The sequence below is a fragment of the Pteronotus mesoamericanus genome, unplaced genomic scaffold (assembly GCF_021234165.1).
Source record: "Pteronotus mesoamericanus isolate MK-2021 breed Mesoamerican mustached bat unplaced genomic scaffold, CSHL_Meso_final contig_20, whole genome shotgun sequence".
NCBI lineage: Eukaryota > Metazoa > Chordata > Mammalia > Chiroptera > Mormoopidae > Pteronotus > Pteronotus mesoamericanus.
Window position 1 is genome coordinate 63445555 of NW_026555085.1, and position 17405 is coordinate 63462959.

Below are 17405 nucleotides of genomic sequence, written 5' to 3' on the forward strand. Positions count from 1 at the left end.
AAAAATTTGCCAATGCCCTAGCAATAATATGTATTTGCAGCCATAAACAACCATACTGAGAAACAAATTCTAGAAATGGAGTTTATGAATATAGCTGAAATTAAGAAATTAATCAGGCAATAATATTTATTATTGGTACTATTATATAACTTGTAGTACACTTCTGTGAATAAAAGTAACTACAATTATTTTTCTCATGTTTCCCAAAAGTTCTAAGGTCATATGAGTAAAAAAAAAATAAGGGGAGGGGGAGGAGCGTGCCAAAGGAAAGAGTGGCCTACAAATGGCCTCACAGTGTCTATTACACTTTAGGAGACACTATCCTGGCAAAGGCACCAGTGTCTGTCTGCTCCACCCCACTGGGCGATGATTTCCAGAACACCCAGAGACTGAAATCTCCTATTTGGTTTTCAGTGGGAAAGGGAGAAAGTGCAAAGCTGGTCCTAAACCATTAGAGGCTAACATCAATAGCCTGGCCACGGATAAATACCAAGAAAAAGCCTGACTTTACAGCTTAAAATAATCAGAAAGTAGTGAGGCATGGAGTTTGTGTACTTATGTTTAGAAGGTGGTATATAATGGCTACACTCCCTATAAAACATAATAATATAGGTGAATATCTAACAGGACATGAAAGATTTGCATTTTGATGAATTATCATGGGAGTAGGGAGTAGCTTCAGAAGGAGCATGAGTATAGCCAGAGGAATACTCTAACAGTACTAAGTTCCAAGAAGGTAGAACTGTAAGTATTTCAGGAAATAGAGGATGATACAAAGAGAAAAGATACCAAAGATGTTCAGTGACAAACTTTCTCTTTTCCTCTATGATCTAAAACCAGCTTATTTGCCCTCCCTCCCCTTCCCTGGAAGCATCTTGTCAGTGTCCCTAACCCTCCTTCCTGCCTAGCTATTAAAACCAAGCTTTAATAAATTGGTTCTCTGAAACATAAGCAAAAAAAAATAAGCCTCTGGATTTTTTTTTAAACATTACCTTTTAGTATCCTTAAAACCTCCCCACCCCCCAGCAATCATGTCCATGGCCAGGAGTCCTTTTTTGCTCAACCCCCCCCACCCCCTAACCTTCCTCCCCACCACTGGCTGTCAGCCTGCTCTCCATCTATGAGTCTGTTCCCATTTTCCTTGTTAGTTCAGTATGTTCATTACAGTCCATAATAAAGATTAAAAGTTATCAAAAAATAAATAAAACAAATTTAAAAAGCTACTAGAGAAGGGATCATTTTGAATTTGTGTCTATGTACACATGTGTTCCAAGTACCTGAATAATTTAGTCCAACTGAAAATACCTCTTTATAAACGTAAGAAAACAGACTAACCTTATTCCAAACATGCAGTGAATATAGTTCCAAATAGCCCGTCTGAGCATTGAGGTATCCACATCTTTGTGCATTGCCATTGTATTGTAAGTAAGATTGTAAGCAATGTGAAATTTTTCATCAATCAACTGTCCCACATCTGGATAAAGGCGATTGACCAAAGAATAACCATGGTCTTCCCAGCAATAGTCCTAGATACAGAGTAGAAGAAATGTGAATAATTAAAATGTGGCCAAGTCTAGTTCTATGCCTACTGCTCTGCAGTGTTGGTGAGATGACTGTTAGTTGAAATCCATTGCCATTCTAGTACATTCCTAGCTCTCAGCTTCACTTGCACTCCAGTCTGATATTTTCAATTTCTATAGTACAATGTACAGAAAGTTGCTTTATAGCTCAGTGAGTTTAAAAACCATTGGAATCTCTCCCCTGTACACACAGACCACTGTATTCAGCTTTCTCTTTCTCCTTATGAAGCATCCAGAGGTGACCATCTCGGAGTCCACTCTCCTTTTCCATTACTGCACCCATTCAAATGGTTCTCAAGTTTTGTTTCGACACATTCATCACTCATTCCCTTCCCCCCTCCTCCCTCTTCTGACTCTCAGCCCTGTTAACTGAGTCTCCTAGTTTATTTCTCCCACATTAAATTTCCCTGCTTACTTTCTACCTTGAACAAAACTTAAAAAGCCCCCACTTCTATGTCGCTTCTGTATTTACTTTCCTAAAACACCTCTTTGATTTTTATGTAATCACTCTGGTCAAAACCTACAAACCTGACCAATTTTAAACTAATTTCCCACTAGTCAGAAGTAGGAACCTTTTGCCTAAAGCTCTTAGCAGCCCAGCCAGTTTCTTTACGATTTCCTCCCTCATGATATCCCTTAACCTAAGCTCAAGTATTGCCCTCTGTTTATAATATCCATGCTTTTGGATCATTCAACTATCTCAATTCCTAATCTCCCTTTGTACAATTTCCAGCCCTCATGATTTCTTCAATTCTAATTTATTATATTTGATGACAATTTCACAGGTAGAAATATTCTATAACTCTTTCTTGTGTCTGTTTTTGTTCCCCTTAAATAACCTTAGTTCCTTGAGCAACAGAGTAAAATCTTATAGTTCTCAAATATTTTCATAATTCTGGTAAAATAGTTATTACTAACTCAGGCCCCTTACAATAATTAGAAAATTTGGGACTATCAACTCATTTGAATTAAATATTTACCTATCTAAATGACTTATACAATAGATTGTTTTAAAAATACCTTTAAACTACAGTATATTTCTAATGATGGATTGAAGGTAGTCTTACAAAACTAAAGCACAGAATAGATACATACATTTGCTAATTAACTGATGACTGTCAACTTTTATTCTGGTACTAGAGGATATAGCTTCTGTCACTTCTGATAATGCCTGCAAAGCACTTAACACAGTGTCACTTGCAAAACAAAGACAGAGAAGCAGCCTGGTATCCTGGTATCCTGTTTCCATGGACTCAAGTATATAGAAATTTATTGGGGACATTTACTGTGTATTTCACAGTTAATAATTTGGAAGCTAAGGAAACTGGACCCACCAACAATAATTCTATTCCCTACATCACTAACTTTATTCACTCCGAGAGAGAGGGTTAAGTAATTTTGGAATATTTATGTGAATCCTCTCCCGTGGTTTAAATTTGAAACCCTCAAAATTCTCATTGCTTCAAATAACATTCAGTTCATATTTTCAAGGGAATTGAGATACTGTAATTGTCATGCTTTATTTTACTGTGGTATCTATATTTAAATACATGTTTCACCTCTGATTTTTCTCATCCCTCCACCCATACATAATGCTTGATATGCTGGGGACATTTCTCTTCGCACTCAGGCCTGGGGCACATCAGGGCGTAAATCACTTCAGTTTAACACTGGGGCTCAGTAGGAGGGGAGAAGAAAAACTAATGCTATAAATGCTAGCTACATTCAAATGCAACTATTATTTATTGTTTAGTTATATCAGAACTTTTAAGGGAGCTTTTACTGCATCATCTGGGAACATAACCACCACTGTTATTTTGTTTTATGGGTGAATGTGTTCAAAATTCTGAGTTACTGATTTATGAACTTTAACAATACAATAAATACACCTTTAACAATACAATAAATATACCTAAGGGAGTTGCCTCATATAGAAAAGTTACTTCTTTCTGCAACATTTTATAGTTTTCAAATCCATGTGGCTCTTTCTTATTTTAAGTCAAATTGAGTTATTTCAAACCAACCATGTGCATACAACATGTTGTGATTTTACCTGGACTCGAAATGTTGGAACGTGCATCCCATGTCTAGAGAAATCCTTATAGCCATAACTAGTATCCTCAAAGTGGCGAGCTATATCTCTTGCTGGTGAAACTTCTTCATCATCTGAAATAATTTAAAAAACCACCAGAAACTTTTCAAAAACAGGATGCTAGTTAAAATTCACTTTACATATGACAAGTAAGCAACACCAACTAAAATAGTCTTAAAACTATAAAAAGAAATAGCTTACCAGTAAATGAAATATAAGTAGATTCTCTGTTATTAAATATTCATGGTTAAATTTTTTATGCTTTTCATTCAGACTCATTCTCTGTCTCCACTCCAATTTATAGATATTAGGTTCTACTTAAAGTATGAACACGTTTTGCATAATCTTTATGGTGATAACAAATCAGCTATTCTCTAAACTGTGGCACTTGGACTGTTTTTTTTTTGGATATTATTATCCTATAATATATATTATTTCTCTAACAGTTTAAAGGTTTTAGAATGGTGAATAAAGGAAAGAGGTTTGGGTGTGTCATCACTTTTACCATCTTTCCTGCACTGTTCAAAGCCTTTCTGAACTACCTTTATGTTTAGGAGTTGATGAGGTTATAGTTTCAAGTAAATAGAAACAAAAACTTTTCCTCAAGGAAAAACAAGCTAACACCCAACCTCTATTTATAGACAACCTCATTATATTGTACTTCACAGATGTTGCTTTTTTTTTTTTTTTTTTTTAACAAATTGAGGGCAAGACCCTCCACCTGCAAAAATACAGTGGCTCATGTTACTATGATACTTGCTTTATTGCAGTGGTCTGGAAGTGAACCCGCAATATCTCTGAGGTTTGCCTGTATACAAATTAGATTTTTTCCAAATGTCTTTTCTCCTAGTCTAGAGCTCTTTTCACTATAACTTCCTTTTCTAGGTTGCCTGCTTTATCTATAAGTAGGAATACCTATGCAACAGCTTCTCTAAAAGGAAAGACACATTTGGATGTTTAAAAACTTTTAAATTCTCTAAATTAAAAAACTGGGCTCTTTTTTGTAAACTATAGGAATTTTATCAGTATGTAACAGTTGTTTTTACCTGAAGAGAAGACAAACATGCTCTCTCTTTTTTCTATTTCAAAACGTGAAGCCATCTCTTCCTGACTTGCCTCTTCTTCATCTCGACATTCCTGTAATTGCCTCATCTTTTCCATGAGGGCTTCAACCTCAAAGAAGGAATCACTCACCTGAAGAGAAAATACAATTAATGTTACATATGTTAGTCAGAGATGAAACTTTTGTATTTTCTTTTAAGGCTACCTTATAAGAATGTGGATTTTAACAGAATATAAGAAAAACAAATCTTACAATTTTAACATACATGAATAAATAAAACACTGGTTTTGGCTTATTACACACAGACATGAAGATTTTAAAACAAGAAAAAAATTACTTTAAGAACACATTCTAATGTTTTTACCTTAGAAAATTGGTAATAATTGATTGAGACTTCTGGCCAAAATGGAGGCATAGGTAGATACACTTTGCCTCCTTGGAAACCAAAAAAACAATAACAAATTTAAAAACAAAAAACAACCAGAACTGACAGAAAATCAAACTGTATGGAAGTCCGACAACCAAGGAGTTAAAGACGAAACATTTATCCAGACTGGTAGGAGGTGCAGAGATGGGCAGCCGGAGTGGAGAGGACACACAGCAAGGTGGCAACTGGAGAACTGGGGAGGGGGGTCCCACATTTGCATGCAGATAAACCAAGAGGAACAGCTGGGAAGCGAGACAGACCGTGCAACCCAGGGTTCCAGCCTGGGAAAAGAAAGCCTCAAAATCTTTGGCTGTAAACACCTGCGGGGGTTGCAGCGGTGGGAGAAACTCCTAGCCTCACAGGAGAGTCCACTGGAAAGACCCAGAGGGTCCTAGAACATGCACAAACCCACCCACCTGGGAATCAGCACCAGAAGGGCCCAGTTTGCTTGTGGGTAGCAGGGAAGTGACTGAAAGCCGGCTCAAGAGCTGAACAAGGAGCATGGTTCCCCCTCAGACCCCTTCCCCACACAGAGCATCACAACTCAGCGGCCTAGTTTGCCATGCCCTGGTGAATACCTAAGGCTCCACCCCTTCCAACATAACAGGCATACCCAGACAAAAACATATGGCCCAAATGAAAGAACATATCAAAGCTCCTAAAATAGAACTAAGCAATGAACAGATAGCCAGCTTATTAGATGCTAAGTGCAAAACACTGGTAATCAGGATGCTCACAGAAATGGTTGAGTATGGTCACAAAATGGAGGAAAAAGTGAAGGCTACGCAAAGTGAAATAAAGAAAAATATACAGGGAACCAACAGTGAAGGGAAGGAAACTGTGACTCAAATCAACGATTGGGAGTAGAAGGAAGAGATAAACATTCAACCAGAACAGAATGAAGAAACAAGCATTCAGAAGGAACCTCCAGCACAGCATTAAACAACCCAACATCCGAATCACAGGGGTGCTAGAAGGAGAAGAGGAAGAGCAAGAAATGGGAATATTATTTGAAAAAACAATGAAAGGGAACTTCTCCAATCTGGCTAAGGAAATAGACTTCCAGGAGATCCAGGAAGCTCAGAATCCCAAAGAAGTTGGACCCAAGGAAGCACATACCAAGGCACATCATAACTGCATTACCCAAGATTAAAGGTAAGGAGAGAATCTTAAAAGCAGCAAGAGAAAAGGAGACAGTTACCTACAAAGGCGTTCCCATAAGATTATCAGCTGATTTCTCGAAAGAAACCTTACAAGCAAGAAGGGGCTGGAAAGAAGTGTTCAAAGTCATGAAAGACAAGGACCAATATCAAAGATTACTCTGTCCAGCAAAGCTATCATTTAGAATGGAAGGGCAGATAAAGAGCTTCCCAGATAAGGTAAAATTAAAGGAGTTCATCACCACCAAGCCCTTATTATATGAAATGTTAAAGGAACTTATCTAAGAAAAAGAAGATCAAAAACTATGAACAGTAAAATGACAACAAACTCACAACTGAACCTAAAAAAACAAAACAAAAATAAAAACAAACTAAGCAAACAACTAGCACAGGAACAGAATAACAGAAATGGAGATCAGAGGGGAGGGGGTGGGGGGAGAATGGGGAAAAAAGCACAGGGAATAAAAATCATAAATAGTAGGTACAAAATACACAGGGGGAAGTTAGTAACAGTATAGGAAATGGACAAGCCAAAAAACTTACATGTACAACCCATGGACATGAACTAAGCCAGGAGGTGGGGGATGCTGGTGGGAGGGGTGGTGCAGGGCAGAGGGGAATAAAGGGGAGAAAAAAAGTGGGACAACTGTAATAGCATAATCAATAAAATATATATATAAAATTAGTAATAATCTCATTACTGTTACTGCTGTTTCAAAAATTAAAATTTAATATTCCTTGTCAATTTAAAACAGAACTGGATATTTGAAAGTTAACTTCTACTTGCTCAATGAGTTTAAACAAGTAAGATATAGAAAGTATAAGTGATTTTGCATCAGCTGTGTACGCTGGGCATATTGTCAACATATGTCCATCATCTTTAAATTATAGTAATCAGCTCTATCTTTTCAATTTACCAATTAAGAATGAAACATGTCTTTGTAGAGCTGGAGTTGTCCACTTGACCTTTGCAAATGGGGCTGGGAGCTGTCACTCGCTGGTATGACTACAGCAGTGGCACATTTGTAATGACAGGTCTGACACAAGAGGACCGGCCAAGAGGTCTTGAACTAGCCAAACAATTTACACTTCTCTACTGTGCTGCGTCCTTACTATGAAAGCTGGATCAAATCTGTGGAATTTATATCTCATAAAGTATAGTAAGAAACCTTAAAATTTCAAATCACAGTATTCAAATAAAAAAAACATTGTTTTTCCCTTTATACATTTCTTTTGTAAGGAATGTTCTTCCCTCTCCTCTTCCACTCTTCCTGGCTTACACGCACTGGTCCTTCAGGACCAGTCAGGTCAGGTTACATGCTCCTCATGAGCCCCCAACCTGACCCAGCCGCCCTAATTACTCTTACATAGCACTCTGTTCTTTCCTTCAGAAAGTCAATAACAGTTTGTGTTTATAATTGTTTTGCATGTTACTGGTTTAATGCCTGCTTCCCTAAGACCAAACGTTTATAAGGGCAGGGGACCTATTTGTTTAATTTATTAGTGTATATTTAGAACCTTGCATAGTGCCTGGCACATAGGAGATATTTAAGAAATACCTACTGTGCCAGAATTGTGTGTAACACAATCACTGTGTTGCAGAATGACTGTCAGAATAATTCTATATTAAGAGAAAACAGTGTATATTATTTGTACTTTCTATTTTCATATGATCCTAATAGTTACACCAAAGTGCCCTCCCTGTAACTAAGAACTTTCTTTCAAAATTTCATGATGGAAAGTGCCTCTATGATGTATTGATGATTTTTCTGATGTATACATACCTTTCCATAATTATTCCTGAGACAGGCTCAATAGCCAACCAAAAATTAAAACGGGGCTGAAATTTAAGAGACTGACCCAAGGTTTTTCTTTTTTCTTTTATTTCAAGATCTCTGTCAACTCCCATTATCTCTCATTGTGTTAATTTATCTATTGTGTTCACCCATTTTCCTCTAAAACTGTCAAATTTTAAGTATTCTTAGGTGAGACAATTCTTGTTAGAAATGAGGGAAAGGAAACAAAGTATATTTCTTTTGCTCCTTGAACAATCTATTGAAGTTATCAGTAGTGTAAAAAAAAAGTTAAGACATTTCATTTTAATATTAAAATATTAATATTGTATCAGGAAATTTTTTTACCATTTGTATCTGAAAAACTGAGTCAGATATCTGGCATGTATCTGAAGAATAAGCTATATCAGATTACTGTCAAGTCTCATCAGTGTGGGCCATAAACCTTCTAAAAGTAGCCAACTCAACACCTGAAAATAGGAAGCTTATTTACTAGAGAAAAATTTTCTGTTCTTCGACTATTTAATAAAAGGATCACTAAAAACAATCAAGTACTTCTTCTTTAGTGTTGTACTATATCAAAGGTGAGGACGGACAATACAATTCCAAGCATCCTAGCAACTGATACACTCTCCCTTAGACCATCTTATAATATCTAAGTTTTGATAAATAATTAGTGGCCACATGCAGACCTATAACATGAACCCCGCCAGCTCAAGAGGATGAAAATGATGGCCTTTTCAGCACAGCACATTGATCAACCTTGGGAAAATGATTTTCCTTCATTTGTTCATCTCATGGTAATGTAACTGCTACCTCTTATTTAGCATCTGATAAATACCAAGTGCTGTACTAGGCCCTTTATCTCTTTAGAGAGTTCTTTTCTTTTTTCTTCTTCCCCTTCCTTTTCTTTTCTTTCTTTTTTTTTTTTGATGTTCAACGATCTCTCAACTTTTTAGTGGCCTCCTGCCCCTCCAAAGGGTGCCTTACCTCTGCCTTTAACGCCTTAAAACTTAAGTGTCATTAATCTCAGAAACTACTTTGCTGTCCACAATCCTGTGAGGTGGTCTTTTAGATGGTTTGTAAGGAGTGGCTGTTGTCCAGGGTGTCAACAAGATCAAAGTCCTCCCCTTCTTCCAGTAGGCAGTGGTAGGTGGTGATCTCAGCCTCCAGCTTGACCTTGATGTTCAGGAGGGCCTCACATTCCTGGGCCTCGTGCTGCCCCTCTGCCTGGGTCTGGCCAGTTTTGACTCCAGGTGCAGCAGGATCCCATTGAGTCGTTCCATCTGCCTGGCATAGTGCATGTCCACCTCCCTCAGGCTGTTCTCCAAACTGGCCTTCAGATTTCTCATTGAGTCCAGGTCCGTCTCCAAGGAATGGACCATAAGTCTCAGTTCTGTGAGTATCCTCTCAGCATCCTATCTCAGCAGTCTGTGAGGTGACCGCTGTGGTGTTCTCCTCACTCTGCTAGGACCAGTACTTGTCTAGCTTCTCTCAGTTCTTCTGAGCCAGCTTGTCACACTGGGCTTGGATGTCCACCACGATCTTGCTGAGGTCCTGAGATTTGGGGACATCCAACTCCACTGTCAACCCAGAGTTGGCAATCTGCTTTTGTAAACCATTTACTTCCTCTTCGTGGTTCTTCTTCATGAAGAGAAGCTCCTCCTTGAGAGCCTCGATCTTTGTCTCCAGCTGTAGCAGAGTGATATTGGTGTCATCAGTGACCTTTTGGAGCCCACTGACGTCATTCTCCACAGCCTGGTGCATGGCCAGCTCTGTCTCTGAACAGACTCTGAAGTCAGCAGCAAGACGGGTAATGTCAATCTGCAGAATGATGCCGCCATTGTCCACAGAATTTGCAAAGATCTGTGCCCTCAGGTCCTTGATGATCTTGAAATAATGCCCCTAGTCTCTGACCTGGGGCCCTGTCTTCTTCAGGTGTTCCTGGATTTTGCTCTTCAGTCTCCAATTATCACCCTCTAGGCTTCTCACCCTCTCTAGGTAGGGACCAAGTGGTCATTCAGGTATTGTATAATCTCCTTCTCGCTATCGATGCCACCTGTGCCTGCCAGATCCCTAGCCATCCTTGAACAATTGCTCTGGATGCCTCCTATGCCCCCAGATCCCCAGCTGCCCTGCATGCTGGTGGAGCAGGACATAGGAGCATGAGCAAGATCCAGGAGCCAAGCCCCAAGTACTCAGATAGACACTGGCAGTGCTGCTGTCTGACTGGACCCAGTGGCTGGGCAACTGCACGGAGCCCAGGGTCTAGTAGTTCGTGAAGAAGCTGGAGCAGGTGCTAAAGCTCATGTTGTTCAGGGAGAAAGGCAAGAAACTGAGACTCAGTTTGAAGCTGCCTAGAGATGTTTCATTTAAACCTCACAATAACCTTGTGTTTGATCTTTAATTAGAATGAAAGAACAGAAGCTCACAGAGGCTAGATAACTTGCCCAGAGTCAAATATATATTAAAGGCAATTCAACCTGTCCAAATCTGTTTCAAAGGAATAATACAACTGAGAAAAATCTGTGAAAAGTATGCAGAAGGCTGTAATGCTGTTTCTCTGATTTCTCTTTGGAAACATAAAATAAACCCTTGTACTCTCACAATAGCAAAAGAAAGTAGAGGGAATTTTGACTCATTGTATACAGGAATTAAAATTTGCTTATTAAAAAATTCAACTTGTTCTGACAAAATATAAAAGCCAGAGAAAAGAAGGAATAGAAGTGAAAGCCTTTTGATAAAATTATATTTGCTTTTATATTTATTTGTATCAAGTTAAATGTGAGTAAGAATTTTAAAAGGAGAAATTTCCAGATTAAGAATAAATCTTCTAAAAGAAAACTAATTAAGAAGCCAGTCTCTTTTGTGCAAAAGAAAAAGATGTGATTGGCATTAGGAAGTTACTGCTACCATGTAGCACTATTCTCAGCCTCCCCTCCTCTCACTGCAATAGCCATTCAGTACTAGCTGGCTCTGATGGGACACATTCTGGTGGCTTCTAATCCTAAAATTACTCAAGTATAACTTCCTATAAGGTCTTAATAATTGTGTATATCCCTTAGTACTAGACTGGTGCTGGACATCTGGAGACAGTCAATAAATACTTGCTGAATGAACAGATATAGTGGCCAAATTGAAAAATAATATAAGAGCAATTATTGTGATTAGTCTTATGACAATCCTGTAAGAAATAAGACACTTACCGAAACATTTCCTGCTGAGTTGACCTGATTCTCTTCCACACTGTGATTGCCATTTGTAATGTCACAGATGCAGTAGTTACTAACAGAAGGAGGTCTGAATGTGTGGCCACCATCACAATGAATTTCTGGACTGATTCCACAGCCAAATGTGAATGAGGCAAGAGAATGATAGTGTGTGAGTAGAACTACTGCATGTACCAGTTCTGCAAGGGACCAGCTGTGCTCTTCAGCTTTTAAAAGTTGCTTAGGGAAAAAAAAAAAGATATTTTTATACTGGGGTATGGTGTTAGTGAAAGTATATAGTTCACCTTAGAATTTAATCTATTGAAAATAAAACTAGTCATTGTATAAAATAACAATTTGAGACATGTGGAACCCAAAATTTGCTAATTTTTATGAACATGTATTCACCAATACAGCTTATATAATCTTGTAATGGCACATTATCATTTTTGATTTTCTGAAATTCTGATTTAAAAACAGAATGCATTCTGCAGTAAAGGCATATTAAATTATGAATGTATTAATTATGTTGTTCAAAGTTTCAAACCAAAAGTAATTTGTGTTTAAAGAGGAAGCCACTGTATAAAATATGCTTATATGTGGAATTTTTAATTTATTATCAGGCCTTCTCAAGGAATTTTTAAGACAGTGGTTTGAACAACTTGACTCTGGATATTCCTAAATCAAATTATATTTTTAAAGTTGAGCAAGGTAAAGTTCACAATTCTTCAAAGTCTTGTAATCTGCATCCCTTCTGCTTTATTATCTATTCTATAATCTTGTATAATTTTTCATTACTAGACAATATAATAGTCATTGCATTAATCATATTCAAATCTTATATCTTCTTGATGTTTCAATTATGTAACATCTAAAATGTTCTATAAAACAGATAAGACCAAAAAGATGTATTTTCAAGAATTTCTCTTGCATGGTTGATACTTTTAGAGAATGTCAATCTACTTTTATTCTATTATCTTTTTTAATAAATGAACCACAAGGAAGTAGTTTAAGATGGTATTTTTAAAAGATATAGAATAAGATGCCACTTCACAGCTATCAGACTGGCTAAAATCCAAAATACTGAAACACCAAATGCTAACAAGGATGTAGAGCAACAGGAATGCTCATTAACTGCCGGTGGGAATGCAAACTGGTACAGCCACTTTGGAAGACAGTTTCTTACAAAGCTAAACATAGGCTTACCATACAACCCAGCAATCACACACCTAGTTATTTATCCAACTGAGTTTAAAACTTAAATCCACCAAAAAACCTGCACATGAATGTTTGTAGTAACTTTATTCATAATTGTCCCAAACTGGGAGTAACCAATATGTCCTTCAATAGGTGAATGGATAAACAAATGGTGATACCTGCATACATTAAACCATTTTTTCAGCAACAAAAATAAATGAGCTATCAAGCCATTTAAAGGCATGTAGGAACCTGAAATACATACTGAGAAATAAAAGAATCCAGTCTGAAAAAGCTATATACTGTATGATTCCAACTATATGACATTCTAAAAAAGGCAAAACTATAGAGAGAATAAAAACATCAGTAGTTGCAGGAGTTTGGGGGAAGGGGAAGGAAATGAATGAGATATTTAAAGCAGTGAAATTGTTCTGTATGATACTGTTATGGTGGATAAGACATGCATTTGTCAAAATCCATAAAGCTATACAACTCAAGGAATGAAACCTAATGTAAACTATAGACTTTAGTTAATAATAATATAACAATAGTGATTCATCAATTATAAAAAATGTACCACACTAATAATGGTAGATGTTAATAATAGGAGAACTTGGGTGCACGTGTGTGTGTGAAAGGGGAGGATGAGAGGGTAGAATATGGAAATTGCCATTTTTCTGTAAACTTAAAACTGCTCTAAAAATAATCTATTAAAAAAATTTTAATGGTCTTCTAGATACACCACTTACCTCAATGTGTTCTTTGGTAATAAGCCAAGGTCTATGGGCTAACAATTTGTTAAGTTCTCCTAAATTTTGTAGTTTCTGAGGAGCATTTTCTAAGCCATTAAGCCACTTGGGGTCCCCACCAACATGAAGGAAATCATTTACATGGAGGTTCACTAAGTAGGAGCATTGATGTCTTGCTGCAGCCTTAAGAGAAAACAAAAAGATTATTCTAACTATAATAACATCTTGAACTACAAATCCTTTTTCTTTACAATGTGCAAAACAGCTAATTAAGTTTTTGATTAGCATGTTTTCAAATTTTCCTGAACTACAGAAATGAAGGTTTCATATAAACTGTTTAAAAATTAATTCATCATAGAAAGCACCTCAGAAATATTTCAAGAACAAAGAAAATATCTGGTAAAAGTACTTGCACATTAGAAACTTCATATTATATACAACTTTCAGAACCTCAGATTAAAAAGAAGCTTTAAGGTGTTAACCATAAAATAATGGGATATTTACAAATTGAAAAGGAGCAGCACCACTTATGTCAATGTGAACTATTTATAACAGTGAAATAGATTTTGAGTTCTACTTTATTCTCTTATTTATTATTATTCTATTATTCTCAAGAATATGTAAATACATGTTCCTTTTTCTGCTATACTTGACAGTATATTTAGAAGGAGTAAAGACACTACCTAACAGGAATCCGGTTAGAAGTCACAACGTAAGTATTTACCCCCATGTTTAAAGCATTAATCACGTCTTAAAAAGATTAATAAAGCAAGCAGGCAGAATTTTTCACTGAATGTTCACAAACCATTATTCCAATGTAGTGCCGGTAATGTAGGGGTAATGGCCCATCCATTTGCAGTAGATAGTGTTGAGTTTTTAAGAAACTTTCCAAATACTGTGGGTGAAAAACCATCACTAAAGTAATATTATCCAAACGACCCAAAGCAGCAAAAGAATCTGCAAATAAAGCATGCATCTGTGCGTCTTCACTCCCAACTTGAAGAATCTGTACAAAAGAGGAAAACCATGGTTACATAAATTGTAAATTGGCATTAAAGAAATTATACATGCACTGCATTCTGTGTCATCTAGAAGCAGATTAAATTTGGTTTAAGAGAATAGAAACGTTATGATTCCACAAATTTAACTCAACTGGGAGCAGACAGAAGAATAAACAGTCACACATTATGTAGAAGAGAATAAACAACAAAGGCCAAACATTAAAGGTCATCTAGATAAACCTGCTTGCAGACTTGGCCAGAATCTAGATAAGCAAATTTAGATTATCAAACTTGTAGAGTTTGCAAACGGATACTAAAGCCTTCCTTACAACAATGCCCACTCTCAATTTAAGAACCAAAATTGACTAAAGCAAACAATCTTTAAACAAAGCATAGAAGTATTTACATACTTAAAATTAAAGATCCAATCAAGCATTGATGCCAACCTGTGGAGATGGTTAAGACCGAGTAACTCAGCTGTGGGCACACCGAAATAACATCTAAATATAATCAGATGGATTATCACTGGTCAAAACAAGTCTTGCCTTTCCTTGATTAAATATGGGCGTTAGAAATACTAGAAATCAACATGACTAGAACAGCTTTCTAATCCCATAGATTCACTGCCAAAGCACAATGATTAATTGTGATCAACTCTGCATAAAACATGTTGTTGACTAACATTTTTTCAGACGCCAAGATGTGGGTCATGAAAGCTTTTCCTTAAAAACACACAGTTCACTATTTACTTTCACAAACAGCATACCTCCTTCTCTGGGATAAATCTGCTTGGTCCGTGTCCTAGTGGTCGAGGAATTCTAATTCCAAGTTCCTAGAAAAGAAAATTACACCATCTCAGGCCTCCAGCAGTAAACAAGATGAACTGAGGCTACAGGAATGAGGGGGGAAAACAACCAGTTGAACAGAGACGGGCTTGTTTTGGTGGTTTGTTTTCATGGTTGTATATACATACCAACTCCTCTGTTTGCATCACACAGCTAACAACGGCTTACAATATGACTCTGACTAAAAACAATGAAACCTGTTTCACTTAAACCAGAGTTTTGCATAAAGTACTTGGCAAAATGTCTAGAACAGAAAGTTCAGCACATAGCAGCCAACCCTGTGGATTGTCAGTGATACAAAATCAGCCTAATGTGTTTGTACATCCAAAATACAACCAACCAAAATAGCAATTTCAGTGCATCTACTCAGGAAATGAAAAGCAGTAACCTCTACCTAGATGTAATAATTATACTTCTTTCAGTTTAAGACATCTATAATAACAGTTCACAATAAGAACAGAAATATAAAAAGTAGTTGTTTAAATCTACAAAAGAGAAAGTACTCTAGGACATGTTTTCTCTGTGGCTGAAAAAACCATTTTAGAGAAATTAACTTTGTTGTGAGCCTTAAGTTTTTTTTTATTTAAAAGATGCTATCAACCTTGCTTATATTTTAGGGAAGTTCAAGTAATTGAGAAATAAATGGTTTTCTGCTTTTTGACATAGTGAATCTAGAATTCTACACCTGGAATCAAGAATTCTATACCTTATGTGACAGTATAGTATGATTAACAAAACTCAAAAATCTACTCTTAAAAGGCTTCCATTCCTCACCCCCCATACAGTGTGCTTATAAAAATAAAATCAAAATAATTTAACATTATTTTTTTTTTTTTTGGAAGCTCATCACCTGTTCTCTAGGGGAAAAAAAAAAAAAAACCAAATCAAAAAACAAAAACTTCTTAGTGTTTTAAGAACTAAAGATTAACCCTTGCTTATATACAAATTATATTACATACAAAATTACATACAAATAGTATTTCTACCCTCTCAATACTGCTTCAAAAAGTCCTTCATGATATAAACCAGATGCTTTCCTTTTAAAGGAAAAAAAGGGGGGTTGGGTGGGTAAAGGACATGTGGCAGCAATTCAAGAAATCTGGTCCAAGTGAATGAAAACCTTTTGAGCAGAATGGAGTTTTACAAGGTAAGCAAGCAGGACAAAATTGAAGAGAATCTTTATTAACAAAACTCAGGATTCATATTCAAAGTAGGGTATATTTTCCAAATGAATCTATAATATATATATAATTCAAATGATCTTGTATTGGAGGTCAATGATTTATTAATCTGGTTATTCTACACTTACACTGAAGACAGTAATGTTCTAACAACCATACACTTCATTAGATGAGGTACTCAATTCACTAGTCTGACCATGGCTGTATCTTGGTTTTAATATTTTACAATAAATCCAAGAGAAAAACCACATTCCTGCTATTCAATATATCTTGGTATAATTGCAGCCATTTATATAAAATGATGACTCTATTAGCCTTTTTAACTGCTGAATTTCTCATTTAATTACATACAGTTCACACAAAATATACTCGGCAAAACTTTAAGGCTAAAATTGCTATTTACCCCTTCTTATTTCTTTACTATAGTATTTAAACAAAATGCATTTTAAAAAAATACCCATTTCAAGATTTTATTATTCTTTTATAATGAGACATTATTCTTGGGACTTAAGTATATAAAAAGGTTGCACATCAAATGGGGCAGATTATTCAACAAATGATCTTGGGACAACTGGATAGCAACTCAGAAAAAAAATGAAGTTGGAGCTCTAAATCATACTTCACTTCACAATGAATCAGAGCTATGTATTTAAAAACACCAAAAACCAAAAACATTGCAGTAGAACAAAACATTCATAAAATGCACAGGCCTAAGAATGTCACAAAATCCAAATCCAAATACAAGATTGGTAAATTTGATGACAAAAATACTTTCACATGGGAAAATTAAGCATACAAAGTCAAAAGCAAACAGAAAATGGAGAAACATTTCTGCAATTCATATATCGACGGGCTCAATTTCTTTAATACATAAAGACTCCCACAAATCAGTAAGAAAAAACCCCAATAACCTGATAGAAAAATGAACAAAGAACACAGGCAGTTCAAAGAAAAGGAAATGCAAATGGCTAAAAAAAAAAAAAAGATAACTCACAATGAAACAACTGCAACTTAACTACACTAAGATACCGTTTTCACCTAAAAGGTTGCTTAAAATCAAAAGCTTGAAAATAGGCTGTGGAGAGGGCATGGAGAAAATATCATTCAT

The 17405-nt window shown here is 36.3% G+C and overlaps 1 protein-coding gene across 7 annotated transcripts in view; it reads right to left on the reverse strand.

Annotated features, from left to right (window-relative positions):
- SESN1 (sestrin 1) overlaps positions 1-17405 on the reverse strand; it is a 99914-nt gene that overhangs the window by 2156 nt on the left and 80353 nt on the right. For 4 of the 7 annotated variants that reach the window (XM_054569803.1, XM_054569801.1, XM_054569802.1 and 1 more), the window contains exons 2-8: positions 15038-15103; positions 14076-14276; positions 13271-13453; positions 11322-11564; positions 4719-4866; positions 3634-3746; positions 1336-1526 (exon numbers count right to left, since the gene is read on the reverse strand). In XM_054569803.1, coding sequence (XP_054425778.1) covers positions 1336-1526; positions 3634-3746; positions 4719-4866; positions 11322-11564; positions 13271-13453; positions 14076-14276; positions 15038-15103 — 1145 coding nt within the window. Of the gene's footprint in view, positions 1-1335; positions 1527-3633; positions 3747-4718; positions 4867-11321; positions 11565-13270; positions 13454-14075; positions 14277-14681; positions 14996-15037; positions 15104-15244; positions 15528-17405 lie in introns of those variants that run through there. The other 3 variants (XM_054569804.1, XM_054569807.1, XM_054569806.1) reach the window with 3 other exon arrangements.